The sequence below is a fragment of the Dermacentor albipictus genome, chromosome 9 (genome assembly GCF_038994185.2).
Source record: "Dermacentor albipictus isolate Rhodes 1998 colony chromosome 9, USDA_Dalb.pri_finalv2, whole genome shotgun sequence".
Taxonomy (NCBI): Eukaryota; Metazoa; Arthropoda; class Arachnida; order Ixodida; family Ixodidae; genus Dermacentor; species Dermacentor albipictus.
In genome coordinates, this window is record NC_091829.1 from 41,260,921 (window position 1) to 41,275,676 (window position 14,756).

General features: G+C 48.0%; 1 protein-coding gene across 1 annotated transcript in view; it reads right to left on the minus strand.

Annotated features, from left to right (window-relative positions):
* The window catches only part of LOC135916493 (uncharacterized), a 188,095-nt gene extending 178,424 nt beyond the window's left edge, over nucleotides 1–9,671 (minus strand). The window contains exons 1-4 of the mRNA XM_070525432.1: nucleotides 9,345–9,671; nucleotides 6,344–6,367; nucleotides 3,327–3,350; nucleotides 2,559–2,582 (exon numbers count right to left, since the gene is read on the minus strand). Coding sequence (XP_070381533.1) covers nucleotides 2,559–2,582; nucleotides 3,327–3,350; nucleotides 6,344–6,357 — 62 coding nt within the window. The 5' untranslated portion in view covers nucleotides 6,358–6,367; nucleotides 9,345–9,671. The remainder of the gene's footprint in view (nucleotides 1–2,558; nucleotides 2,583–3,326; nucleotides 3,351–6,343; nucleotides 6,368–9,344) is intronic.
* Between the last annotated feature and the right edge of the window lie 5,085 nt (nucleotides 9,672–14,756).

The window sequence follows — 14,756 nt, forward strand, 5'->3', positions numbered from 1 at the left end:
AGAAGTCGCGAAAGCACACTTGCAAATGCTGATGACTGAAGTATCAGAAATTTTGAGGTCAACCCGCTCACGCGATGGCCAGTGGCAGAACAGCAAATCCTACATCCAATCCTTCGGTAATAAAATTACGCATCATCAATCCTTCAAAACAAGAAACGTCAAATATAGTCACACGCCTGCGCAGTACCCGCCGCCCATGCACAGAGATGAGCCGGAGGAGCGGCTCCTCAGGAGCTGCATTTTCGACACCACGCACTGCAGGCTGTTCGTTGTGAAGTCTTTTCGCATCGTTTTCACGAGAAGTATCTGAACTGTCATCCCGGTGTCGACAACAAGCTGCAGCTTGCGCTGCAGCTTGTCCTGCTTTTTGCATAGCGATCTGCTGACACCGATGTTGCCTGGTTGCAGCCGTGCGCATATATCTACGATCCGCCTCTTCAGCAGTGGTTCGTACCTTGCGAGGAGGCGCCATAACGTAAGACAAAGAGTACACAGAGGTAGCCAGACTAGATGGCATATCATATCCCTTGACGCGTGACACCGTACGCTGCTCTTGATGATGATGATAATGATGTTATTGGCATCCTCTTCGAAACGGGTTGGTGACAAATATCCACCTAGCCTGCTTGAGTTAACGTCCGGCTACGCACAGCATGCAACTGCTATATGCAACTGCTACATGTCAGGACACGTGGTGGAATATAACGGAACTGGAATGCAAAGTTTGTACGCATAGACTCTACGCGGCGCACATGTGACATCGCGTGTCAATCGACACGATACAGTGGTAATTGTGATGATGATGATTTAAAGGAATCACCTTAGAAACTGGATGGTGAAAAACATTCACCAAGCTGGCTTGATTTATTCAGGTACACCATTCGTGTATTTTATTACATCAATATTTATACCTATCCATAATCTTTTTCTTCCTCAAGACTTACTTATCTACATTGAACCGTTACCTATTCAACTGCTACTTGTGGTACCTCCTCGTGTAATAATATGCAGCTGCAATAACAGGGAGCACGTATAGGCGCTACGCGGCGCGCATCTCACATCGCAAGACAAGCGGCATGTTACGATGATGATGATTTATTGGCACCCCATTTGTAACGCGACGGTGACAGTCACCTCGCCAGGTTGATTTAATCAGATATATAACACATTATTCTAGCGTTCTTGTATGCATCTCCTTAAACTTCTTTTTCTTCCCCAAAACGTCTTTAACTGCCTCATACCAGTACCTGCGCATCTGCTACCTTGCATTCTGCCTGGCGTAATAATATGCAACTGCAATGTAAAATGTGCACGCATCGACGCCACGTGGCATGCACGCGGCATCGTGTCTCTCCTCGCGGGCTAGGACGTCTTTATAGGGCATTTTTCCGCAGTATTTTAGCAAGCGCTGGCGGGGCTGAGTAGTAGAGCTGCTCACTCCCACGCAGCGGGACCGGGTCCAACCCCGGCGGGAACCGGGTATGTTATTAGAGACATTTAGCGTGTCCGGTATTCGGGCAAGCGCGGGCGGTTTGCCGGTTTAGCGGGAGCGCAAACGTCCAGATGGGTGGCGCCAGCTGGTGGCGCAAAGCTCAACCACACAAACACAGAGCTAATTACTATATTCTGCTTAGCTGCTGGTGTACATTTCGACAGTGGCGAAATCGTGTTCACAATTACGCCGCTGCCAAAAATTTGCACGAGTAGCGAAGCAGGATATGGTGAGTTACTGCAGTTTTAGCTCTGCGTTTGTCTGGTTGAGCTCTACAACACCAGGCGGCTTCACCGCTCCGGCCGCTCCCGTTCCATCCGCTAATCCGCCCAAACGGCTCCCGTTTACCGGAATAGCGTACAAGCTAATACTCTCTATTGTTCTCATTGCCAGATACCGGACACTATCGCCAGCCGAAACATCTATTGGAATGAGCCCATAGCAGCGTACGCTATAAAACAGCCATTGCTGAATTGTGCTATGGAGACGGGCGCCAGTCCTGTCTAGCACAGTTTAGTCGTCTATGTCTTTGACGGTTGTGATTTTAAGGGTTTGTGTACACAAACTTCCATATAACAACCTGCTTACGCATTAGCTGCCCGAAGCGATTACATAAGGGTGTCTATGAACTTGTTCTTCAGGAACATTCGAGCATAATAAAATAGTAATAACAACAAAGGAAATATGCAGAAAGTGACAAACGTAGTTTGTTGATTGTTAAGTAGTTCTAGCGCTGGTGTTCCATAGATTCTTAAAAGTAATTGCGCAACACAAACTCAAGAGAGATCGTTATTTCATTAAAATTAAAATAAACCTAAAATGAAGGACATATACAAACAGTATATGCAAGATTCAAGCCACAATGGGCCTTCGAACAGGTAGCCCTGTGAAACGTACTTTACGTACTCTTATCGCATAAGTTGCATAAATCTACATTCGTCATATCATTTCAGGAAATTGTTGCTACCTTCACAGTCTTTGGTCTTCACAAAATGACTTAAACATTGCAATGAGAAAAAAGGTAATGTAAAGGGCACCAAGTTGCCAATTATCGGCGGAAACTTACTCGGCATGTCCCATCCAGCTGACTCTGAAAGGAAAAGCATACCGGGACGTGAGAAGGCTATCGCTATAACTAAGTCACGTGTATATATATTGTTCTCATTGCCGGATACCGGACACTATCGCCAGCCGAAACATCTATTGGAATGAGCCCATAGCAGCGTACGCTATAAAACAGCCATTGCTGAATTGTGCTACGGAGACGGGCGCCAGTCCTGTCTAGCACAGTTTAGTCGTCTATGTCTTTCACGGTTGTGATTTTAAGGGTTTGTGTACACAAAGTTCCATATAACAACCTGCTTACGCATTAGCTGCCCGAAGCGATTACATAAGGGTGTCTATGAACTTGTTCTTCAGGAACATTCGAGCATAATAAAATAGTAATAACAACAAAGGAAATATGCAGAAAGTGACAAACGTAGTTTGTTGATTGTTAAGTAGTTCTAGCGCTGGTGTTCCATAGATTCTTTAAAGTAATTGCGCAACACAAACTCAAGAGAGGAGATCTTTATTTCATTAAAATTATAATAAACCTAAAATGAAGGACATATACAAACGGTATATGCAAGATTCAAGCCACAATGGGCCTTCGAACAAACGTACTTTACGTACTCTTATCGCCTAAGTTGCATAAATCTAAATTCGTCATATCATTTCAGGAAATTGTTGCTACCTTCACAGTCTTTGGTCTTCACAAAATGACTTAAACATTGCAATGAGAAAAAAGGTAATGTAAAGGGCACCAAGTTGCCAATTATCGGCGGAAACTTACTCGGCATGTCCCATCCAGCTGACTCTGAAAGGAAAAGCATACCGGGACGTGAGAAGGCTATCGCTATAACTAAGTCACGTGTATCAATGTTTCGCAGCCACTGCACAGTTATAGTTTCAGGTTAGTGGCACATTGTAGAGCTGCCGATGCAGCATTGTCCTAACGCTCTCCTCGTTGATATGAAAGGAGTACTGACACAAGTATTGCTTCTTAATTTTTTGATTAAGTGGTGATGCTGGACCCGGAACACCCAGAGAAAGTACTGGCTGCCTTCAGAGCACGCTAGATAATTCACTGCAACAGCTATCCGCCAACCAGCTTCGATTTCGTTTTGCCGGAGGTGCACGTGACCGTGACGTCGTGCGCGCGTTGGGAGTAGGATATCGGGGACGTTTCGGCACTCGATCCTGCTCTCTCGGTGGATTGTCGAAGGCTCAATGAGTGCATAGCGGGTATTTTCTTTTTCAAAACTGTCGCCCAAAACATGCGCGGCTTCGGCCAGCGAACTCAACCCGATGAAGATGGTCATTTCAAAAATCACGCGACGTTAGTGCGGAGTGGCCAGTAAAAGCGGGTGCGAGAGAGAAAATGTGGGGGCTTTCGCTTCTTGAACATCAGACTTTGCATAGGTGCTACGGTGGAGTAGTTTCCTTGCGCCTTTTGTATGCGTTTGTCCCTAGGCGTGACGGCATTGCGGAGTGAGGTCGCGCACTGGCCATGCATATGCGCGAGTTTACGCTCCAACGCTGGTTGCCGGCGCGGTGAACCAGGAGACGCAGCGGTCACTGACGCCCCATTTAGTGATCGCTGTGTCTGTAGGCACGTCAGACGTACTCGAAGCCCAGAAGCTAAAGGTATGCCGGACAGAGGGAAGATAGTGTTCCAGGATAGCTGACCCTGTTTCTACTACGGCCCCTACTGTTACACTCGGAAAATCAGTGGTGGCCTTTTGAAGGTAGTGCGCCGTAAGGCGCGAGAAAGCTTGTGCGACGCACCTTTAGAACCTTGAGCTTCTGCAATTCGCGTACGTCCGACGTGCCTTTAGGCACAGCGATCACCAAATGGGAGCGTCAGTGCCCACTGCTTTTCCTGGTTCACCGCGCATGGGCATGGAGAAGTCGCGCATGGACATGGAAAGCGCGCGACCTCACTCCACAATGGCAGCACGCCTAGGGATCAACGCAGAGAAAACGAGCAAAGAACCTTCTCCTCTGTAGTACCTTGGCAAACCCAGATATTGAAGGAACAAAAGCCCCCAGATTTTCTCTCTCGCACCCGCTTTTACTTGTGTCTGCGCACAAACGTTGGTCGACTCCCGAAATGTCCGCCTCCTGCCGAGGACAACCACAGATCGTGTTTTCCCTTATGCCTTCATCTGAAAACAGCCGAGCCTGCCGGCCAATCCGGAAGTGACGACCCCGCGTTGTCGGAGTTCCGGTGAAATCCGTCTCTCGTCGACGGGCCAGGGACGAGCGCTCTATCGCAGGGCGGGTTAATCTAAAGCGACCTGTGATAAACGCAACTTGCTAAAGATAGACCAGTCGAATCCCCCGATATAGTCAAATGAAGGATGCCGACGGTGACAGTCACCTCGCCAGGTTGATTTAATCAGATACATAACACATTATTCTAGCGTTCTTGTATGCATCTCCTTAAACTTCTTTTTCTTCCCCAAAACTTCTTTAACTGTCTCATACCAGTACCTGCGCATCTGCTACCTTGCATTCTGCCTGGCGTAATAATATGCAACTGCAATGTAAAATGTGCACGCATCGACGCCACGTGGCATGCACGCGGCATCGTGTCTCTCCTCGCGGGCTAGGACGTCTTTATAGGGCATTTTTCCGCAGTATTTTAGCAAGCGCTGGCGGGGCTGAGTGGTAGAGCTGCTCACTCCCACGCAGCGGGACCGGGTCCAACCCCGGCGGGAACCTGGTATGTTATTAGAGACATTTAGCGTGTCCGGTATTCGGGCAAGCGCGGGCGGTTTGCCGGTTTAGCGGGAGCGCAAACGTCCAGATGGGTGGCGCCAGCTGGTGGCGCAAAGCTCAACCACACAAACACAGAGCTAGTTACTATATTCTGCTTAGCTGCTGGTGTAAATTTCGACAGTGGCGTAATCGTGTTCACAATTACGCCGCTGCCAAAAATTTGCACGAGTAGCGAAGCAGGATATGGTGAGTTACTGCAGTTTTAGCTCTGCGTTTGTCTGGTTGAGCTCTACAACAACAGGCGGCTTCACCGCTCCGGCCGCTCCCGTTCCATCCGCTAATCCGCCCAAACGGCTCCCGTTTACCGGAATAGCGTACAAGCTAAAAGTCTCTATTGTTCTCATTGCCGGATACCGGACACCATCGCCAACCGAAACATCTATTGGAATGAGCCCATAACAGCGTACGCTATAAAACAGCCATTGCTGAATTGTGCTACGGAGACGGGCGCCAGTCCTTTCTAGCACAGTTTAGTCGTCTATGTCTTTGACGGTTGTGATTTTAAGGGTTTGTGTACACAAAGTTCCATATAACAACCTGCTTACGCAATAGCTGCCCGAAGCGATTACATAAGGGTGTCTATGAACTTGTTCTTCAGGAACATTCGAGCATAATAAAATAGTAATAACAACAAAGGAAATATGCAGAAAGTGACAAACGTAGTTTGTTGATTGTTATGTAGTTCTAGCGCTGGTGTTCCATAGATTCTTAAAAGTAATTGCGCAACACAAACTCAAGAGAGGAGATCATTATTTCATTAAAATTATAATAAACCTAAAATGAAGGACATATACAAACAGTATATGCAAGATTCAAGCCACAATGGGCCTTCGAACAGGTAGCCCTGTGAAACGTACTTTACGTATTCTTATCGCAGAAGTTGCATAAATCTAAATTCGTCATATCATTTCAGGAAATTGTTGCTACCTTCACAGTCTTTGGTCTTCACAAAATGACTTAAACATTGCAATGAGAAAAAAGGTATTGTAAAGGGCACCAAGTTGCCAATTATCGGCGGAAACTTACTCGGCATGTCCCATCCAGCTGACTCTGAAAGGAAAAGCATACCGGGACGTGAGAAGGCTATCGCTATAACTAAGTCACGTGTATCAATGTTTCGCAGCCACTGCACAGTTATAGTTTCAGGTTAGTGGCACATTGTAGAGCTGCCGATGCAGCATTGTCCTAACGCCCTCCTCGTTGATATGAAAGGAGTACTGACACATGTATTGCTTCTTAATTTTTTGATTAAGTGGTGATGCTGGACCCGGAACACCCAGAGAAAGTACTGGCTGCCTTCAGAGCACGCTAGATAATTCACTGCAATAGCTATCCGCCAACCAGCTTCGATTTCGTTTTGCCGGAGGTGCACGTGATCGTGACGTCGTGCGCGCGTTGGGAGTAGGATATCGGGGACGTTTCGGCACTCGATCCTGCTCTCTCGGTGGTTTGTCGAAGGCTCAATGAGTGCATAGCGGGTATTTTGTTTTTCAAAACTGTCGCCCAAAACATGCGCGGCTTGGGCCAGCGAACTCAACCCGGACGAGATCGTCATTTCAAAAATCACGCGACGTTAGTGCGGAGTGGCCAGTGAAAGCGGGTGCGAGAGAGAAAATGTGGGGGCTTTTGCTTCTTGAATATCCGACTTTGCATAGGCGCTACGGTGGAGTAGTTTCCTTGCGCCTTTTGTATGCGTTTGTCCGTAGGCGTGACGGAATTGCGGAGTGAGGTCGCGCACTGGCCATGTCCAAGCGCGAGTTTACGCTCCGACGCTGGTTACCGGCGCGGTGAACCAGGAGACGCAGTGGTCACTGACGCCCCATTTAGTGATCGCTGTGTCTATAGGTACGTCAGACGTACTCGAAGCCCAGAAGCTAAAGGTATGCCGGACAGAGCGAAGATAGTGTTCCAGGATAGCTGACCCTGTTTCGACTACGGCCCCTACTGTTACACTCGGAAAATCAGTGGTGGCCTTTTGAAGGTAGTGCGCCGTAAGGCGCGAGAAAGCTTGTCCGACGCACCTTTAGAACCTTGAGCTTCTGGGATTCGCGTACGTCCGACGTACCTTTAGACACAGCGATCACCAAATGGGAGCGTCAGTGCCCACTGCTTTTCCTGGTTCACCGCGCATGGGCATGGAGAAGTCGCGCATGGGCATGGAAAGCGCGCGACCTCACTCCACAATGGCAGCACGCCTAGGGATCAACGCAGAGAAAACGAGCAAAGAACCTTCTCCTCTGTAGTACCTTGGCAAACCCAGATATTGAAGGAACAAAAGCCCCCAGATTTTCTCTCTCGCACCCGCTTTTACTCGTGTCTGCGCACAAACGTTGGTCGACTCCCGAAATGTCCGTCTCCTGCCGAGGACAACCACAGATCGTGTTTTCCCTTATGCCTTCATCTGAAAACAGCCGAGCCTGCCGGCCAATCCGGAAGTGACGACCCCGCGTTGTCGGAGTTCCGGTGAAATCCGTCTCTGGTCGACGGGCCAGGGACGAGTGCTCTATCGCAGGGCGGGTTAATCTAAAGCGACCTGTGATAAACGCAACTTGCTAAAGATAGACCAGTCGAATCCCCCGATATAGTCAAATTAAGGATGCCTAAGTGAAAATTAGGCCGGGATCATGATGGCCACTTCGTAAAAAAGGTTAATCTCGGGGTAATCTACGAGTGCTCGGGAGATATTGAAGTTCCTTATCAATGAGAGCGACGAATTTGAAAAACACTTCTCGCTTTTCCTTCGATTATGAAAGCCTTCCATGACCTCACAGGATTTTTGGGACGCGACTATTTTACTCCATCATAGTCAGCAGCTTTCCCGTGAGATCAATGAACCCTTACATATTGGAATGATAGCTCACTTGCGGGTTAGGTTAGCGTTTGTCACTCTTACTGCCAAAAAATTTAAGCATGCCACTTACATATTGCAATGAAAGCTTACTTGCGGGTTAGGTTAGCGTTTATCACTCTCCGTGACAAAAAAATTTAAGCATGCCGCTAGTGCTAGCATATAGTACCGTAAGTGTAACCAGCTTAACCTCGACGTTTGTTGCGCATTCGCTATGACGATGGCCTGCTAATTTTCACCCACACATTTTTTATTGGTTTATATATGGTAACTTTTTTTTCGGATAAGATTAGTTGAAAGTTCAGCGCAAGTCCTTTTCCTATTTCAGTCGTTCTCACAGTATTTCTGTCGCCAACGATGTTTATTTATCGTATTTGTCTGAATGTGTGAAAATGTTCCAGCCGCAGGCTTGTGAGCGCACCTCCTTGAGTGCGGCAGTGTAAGATACTTGAGAGCACAGCGTTACGGCCTTACCGTTATAGGTGCCGTGTTGCCCCGATTGCGCATGCGCAGGGTGTACCCGGCTCCAGAAAGTTTACCGGGCGGCTACCGTTGGTACCATGACCAACTCGCATAAAGGAAGTCGTTGCATCCAGGGAAAAGGGCGAGGCTAGAAAATGTCAGTTTGTCTGAGAGGTTCCTCTACACTAATGTTGTGGCCGCATCTGCTAGACATAAACCGACCCCCTTTTCCACCCCGATGCCGTCACCTAGGCCTAGCATCGTCAAACCGAAATACCCATCAGAATATTAGCGCTAAAACGGCGCTTATACTTAGTCCCCAGCGTGAGGTGAGTCCATAAACGGTGGCTGAATTTTGTCATTTAGTGCATGTTGTGGCGACGAAGAGCAAGTAGCGCGGGCGAATGAAAATCGAAGTGGGCATCCCGGGCACTGCAATATCGTTAAGCAAACACACTCCTGACAGTTGCCGTCCAGTAAGTTTACCAAAGTCCGGCAAGCTCTCCGCGTGAGCAGTCCTGGCAGCCGGTGCCGATAATGGTAAGACGGAAGCGCTGTGCTAACACTTCCCGCGGCATGATGAGGTTTTGGGCACACCTTGCTCGGCGTTAATCCCTGACGCCCACTCCTAGTTCTTCGCCTCCACTATGCCTTCATAAAACTTACATTTAGGCTGAAGTTAAGGGCGCGGAAATAAGAAAGTAGGATTTCTCTTACCGTTTGCACCCACAGTAAACTCCATGGTTCCAGTGTTGCAGTGGCCAAGGAACCCGGCGTCTCAGGAGGAAGGGGAAGGGCGTGGGTGGCTGGAGACGGGGTGAGACTTCGCAGAAAAGGCGGAACCGCTGAGCACAGAAACGGCCTCGTACTGGGGTCTGAGAGCCCTCGTTTCTGGAACGCGCTGCACGTTCAGAACTGAGCGAGCAGCGCCCGTGGCTCGTGCTCGTGCTCGGCTCCCATTCTTCTTCTTCTTTATTTGCAACATTGCAAGAGATAACGATGGTGATGATGTTGACCTCAAAGCATGGTGCTGGCGTATACCAATTAAGGGGGATCGGCGATTGACAGAGTAGCGTAAACAAGAAGCATTGCTCGAATAGACAGTCAGAGCTCAATCAATAAAACAAGCCCCCAGATGCGCTTGACGAAATATCTGGGTTTCTATCAAAAGAAAGAAGAAATTCCAGCTAGAACAGAGAACGAAACAAATAAGCAGTAGTAACGTTCAACGGTGTAGTCAGACGGTGTGACAAATGAAGCTCCTTACGGCTAACAAGGGTAGAGATTCGGTCGTCTTGACGATCCATGACATGACGAGCACAGCGCGGAAGGCGAAGAGACAACAAGAAAGAAACGCGACGCTGTAGTTGTCTTTCTTTCCGTGCTTCTCCGCGCTGACCTCGTTCTGCTTTTTTTTCGATGGCATTGCATGCTTTCCTATGCGTGCTACCCGGCCAGTATGCGGATCTTCCAAGAGTCTTCAGGAAGTGCAGGTGAAGCTGGCGCCGTGGATTTTCTAACGCATTGAACCTGGGGAAAGAGAAGCGTCGTAAGTAAACAAAAAAAAATCGATGGCTTCAACTTAGTTTTAAAAGAGACATAGAGAAGTGAATAAGCGAGGTGACATTTGTTAATGTGAAAAACATCTGTGCATACGGTGATGCGGAGAATCATGAAAGATATTTGACGCGAAGCTTTCTTTGCTTTATCGTATTGTGTTTCTCGCTACGGTGCTTCAATTCTAAGACGCCGGAGACGCTGGAACACATTTTGCATGTTTGCCCAGCTTATACGTTGAAGCAACAGATGTTAGATAACTTCCTAGGAAGCGTTGGCAGCAGGCTTCTACAAGTTAAACAAAAACAAAGTAACCGTTTGCAACAACAGTCTCTGATTGCAAAAATATAATTCATTACGATTACTAATAATTGGCCAACAACAATAATTGTGCAGTTACCAAAAAGTAATCCTTTATTTTATCGTTATACCCTTATCGTTGTGCGTCCTCAGTGCTCCCGGTGGGTATAATATATTCAAAATTAAACGGCTTCTTCGGCTCGTTTTCGACGCCCAAGCTGCTGCTTCGCACGCTCGTACAGCGGGGTCAGACTCGCGCCGACGACGTTTCTCTTGGACTCTACGCTGCATCCTCTGAGCAGGGGATTGACATGCATGCTTTTCTGTGTGTTGTACGGGTGATTTCAATGAATGTATGCACCGCTCGCTGCACTTTGATGAGCGCTTGTGGCCTCGGATTTACGAACTATTGAATTTTTAGCTTGCTTACAGAAGGATTAGCCATTGAGAAGGTCACGTGTTTCTTTTTGTACGACTCTACGAGGTGCCGCGTTTCTGCACGTGGTATGTGTGATTCCGATGAGTGTATTAACTGTACGCTTCACTTTGCTGAGTGCTTGTATCCTCTGCATTACGAGAGGGATGAGCTATTGCTGATGAGGGTAGCTTTGGTGCCATTGGAGCGGACGGCGCGTTTTTTTCAGCGCGATTGTGAGTGTGAGCCAAATAAAGCGCTCGTCACTACATAGAATTCCTAAAGTGCACACCTTAATTCACACAAGTTTTCCTAGCACATACATAAATTTCGCGGTGCGTTCATCTAAAAGGTATTAACCGCCTAATATTGTACCCTGTTGATCACAAAGTCATGCGTTGAAGTATCGTTTTCCCTATAACATTCGAAAATTGGAAATTGCTGCCTGGAGCCATTTGTTCTCTTCCGTTGGGCAATTTCCTACTCGAACTTCTATAACATACGACCATACCAATTGCTTCAGGCAGGAATTGTTTATTGACAAGTTCAGCGGAGCCTTGAAGACTCGGCACTGGTGGAAAGTGGCCCCTGAGTAGCTACCTTCCTGGTATTCGTTTGTAGATCTCTGTAAAAAACCAAATATGTACAAGAACTCATATAAGCCGCAGATTTTTTTCAGCAGCCACGGAAGTTGAGCCGCACGCCTCTTAGGTTAAAAACAGGCATTAAAAAAGCCACATTTGTAAAAGAACGCGTTTGTGAAAACCTTCCGCCTACTTTGGAACCTGTCTACTCTCTATCTACTTACTATAATCTTACTTTCAAACCAATGTACTTACAACAAAGGTATTATTCCCAATCTCGTACTCTATGGGTTCCAATAAGTAAGTGGTGATTGGAGCGTATTTGCACATTTCTTTTCGCTAAGCAGAACTTATGTGCATCCAGGTTATTAGCATAGAGGCGCGCAAGCAACGTGTAGCATTCTCGCTACATTATGTCATTATTGTTGTTAAAAACTTCAATTAAACAAAGGTGTTCGGGGCACGTAGGCCCCTGGGCCCCCGCACGACCGTACTCCACTCAAGTGTTTATGTTCCGTAGGGTCCATAACACTGGCAGCCCGGCTGGTCGTGATGGTCTGCGTTGCCGGGTCCTCAGGGCGGAGCACGGTCTCCCAGTCCTCCCACGAAGTCAGGTGCTCCAGGCCCCGCGGGGGAGGGTCCACCGGGCAAAGCGAGAGGATGTGGATGGCGGATGCGAACGGTTCGGGACAGAGGGCGCAGGTGGGGTGGGGAAAGAGGGATGGTAATGGGATATGGTGACAGGGGAGGGGAGTGTGTGGGTCTGGAGTCGCCTCCAAAGTGTCGCATGTCTGTTGTCTAGGGATAGGTGATGTGGGGGGGGGGGGGGGGTGGCTTCCGTATGGGTGATGGCAATGACAATCGCAGCTTCCTCTGCTGCTTCTGGGGAAGTGTGTGGGGTGAGGGGTAGTGTGATGAGTGGGGAGAGGGAGGAGTCCACCATGGCGGCAACCGCTTGCTGTACCATGCATGCGGCGTCCACCCATACGGCGTCCGGTTTGGGGCCGTACTTCAGAGCATACGAAAAACCGCCTGCTTCTTGGCCAATAGGGTCTGCCACTGTCTGGGGCACAAGACAAGACTCTGCACATTGCGCGATGACTTACAACTCGAAGGGTAAGATCGCGAGCCTGAACCTTCTGCGCTGCTATCGTGAATCGCAGTTAAACGTGTCATTAGGTTTGTTTTTTTTGTGTAAAAATTTAATGGCGTGCACGTATGTTTACGAGGCAGGCCTTTACGCCGCACAGTGCCAGAAAGTACTATCGGCGTCAAATGAAAGTTGAACAGCGGAGCGCGATGACCAAGCATAAGTAAAGATATAGTGCGCGCCGTCCAGTCATCACCATTGACAGGCGCGCACATCCGGCACAACGCGCTCGGCACGCCGACCGCCGTCGCGCTGCCAGCGATGCCGTGCAGCGCAAATTTGCCCATCGAAAGAACGAATGTGGCGCGCAAGCTGCAAACCGCGCAGGCGAATCTACCTTGCGATGACGGTGCAAGCTGCACAACGCGCACCGCTCTTCGCGCCGACAGCGCTTGTTGTTTCGGCGATCTGTGCAATAAGACTCGCCGTAAACTGCAGTATTCTAGCTTCATTTTTATTTTTCATTTTCTACCTTTCAATTATAAGAACCAGAACAGAAGCGACATTATCTCACTAGAGGGGGATCGCGCAGTGCGGCCAAACCGTATGTGCGCGCCTGTCAATGGTGAAAGACTGGACGGCGCGCACTATATCTTCACTTATGCTTGGTCCGCGCGCTCCGCTGTTCAACTTTCATTTGACGCCGATAGTACGTTTGCAGAGCTCTGTCTTGAGCTGCCAAATAACGCAAGCACACGTGGTGAAGCACAGAAATACACATTTCTTACGTTGCGCAAAGATGCCTTTAGCATATTTTAACCTTAATCAAAATACTTTCAGCAATGACAGGATTGGGCTTCACCGCCATTTGTTTCTTGCATGACATCGGAATGCGCAGCGCTATCAGCGCTATCTCGTAGGTGGCCAGCTACACACTCTACTGGCAATGACTCGACGATTTTGCTAGACACCTGGCCAGACAGTTCGTCGGCATGCCGGAGAGATGTCTAGCCCAGATAACGGCTCCTGCAAAGCTTCCGCTGAAAATGTTTTGTTCTTGCGCGGATGTATTTTATTTCTACACTCCTGTGGCCGCGTGCTTGCTTATACGTCAGTGTTCTGTTTCGTTGGTTTCCTATAGAACTGCCCTGGTACATTGTTTAAGTGGAAGCTTTAGCTCCGGCATATCTCCGATCTCTTAGTAGGGAAACGACAGAAAACGGAGACGTACAAAAGCGAAGTTCACTATATGGGGTCAGAAAATTTGCTTGTGGGAGTTCATAGTCCTTTTCTTTCTTTCTTTTTCTTTCTTAGCTTAGGTAGGATATTAGGCAGTATAACCCACCGCCAAGTTCCAAAGGGGACGCTCATAACGTCCATCCATCCATCCATCCATCCATCCATCCTACAATACAATAGATAAGAGGTGCTCCGGGGTATGTGGGAAGGTGCAATGGTTCCAGGACTTACATTTGGAAATGCCGTTGTTTGCTTGAAATCAGGGCACAATCGGTACTCGGCTGCAAACAAAGGTAAGTGGGACGCCTCGCATTGGGCGCTCACGGGAAGACTACAAATAAGTTGTGAAGGGTGATATGGGATGGACAAGTTTTGAAGTGAGGGATGCCCACAGGAAAATTAATCACGAAGAACAGCTAAGGAATATGGAAGAAAGTAAATGGGCTGGGAGAGTGTTCATGTAAGTGTACAGGAATAACATCGATTCACAATGGTCGAAAAGAACTAGGAAGCTTACCAGGAAGTATGCGGCTTGTATGGTGAGTAACAAAGAACGTCAAGCGTGAAGTCAGAGGGGCAGAGATAATCTCATGGGTGGCGGCAATGGAAAGGAAACCTGCCACAAGTAACTACTTAGGAGGAAGAAAACGAAATTAGGAAAGAAACAATTTATCGTAACTTACACGGAAGCTGATTAGTTTTCGAAGCGGGATCAGGATGCCTTATAGAACACGCACTTATAAAGTGAGGTATAAAAAGGAAGCAGCATTTGCTTGCTGCAGTAAAGCTAGGGAAACGATTGAGCATGTTGTATTAGAATGTGAGGATATCTGCCAAGCGGTCGATTTAAGAATCACTAGCCTCCTTGAATCTCTTGGGTTCAGCGAGAGCAGGGGGAAAGTTAACATGTCCGCAATTGGGATTATTAAGAGGCGATTGGAAGA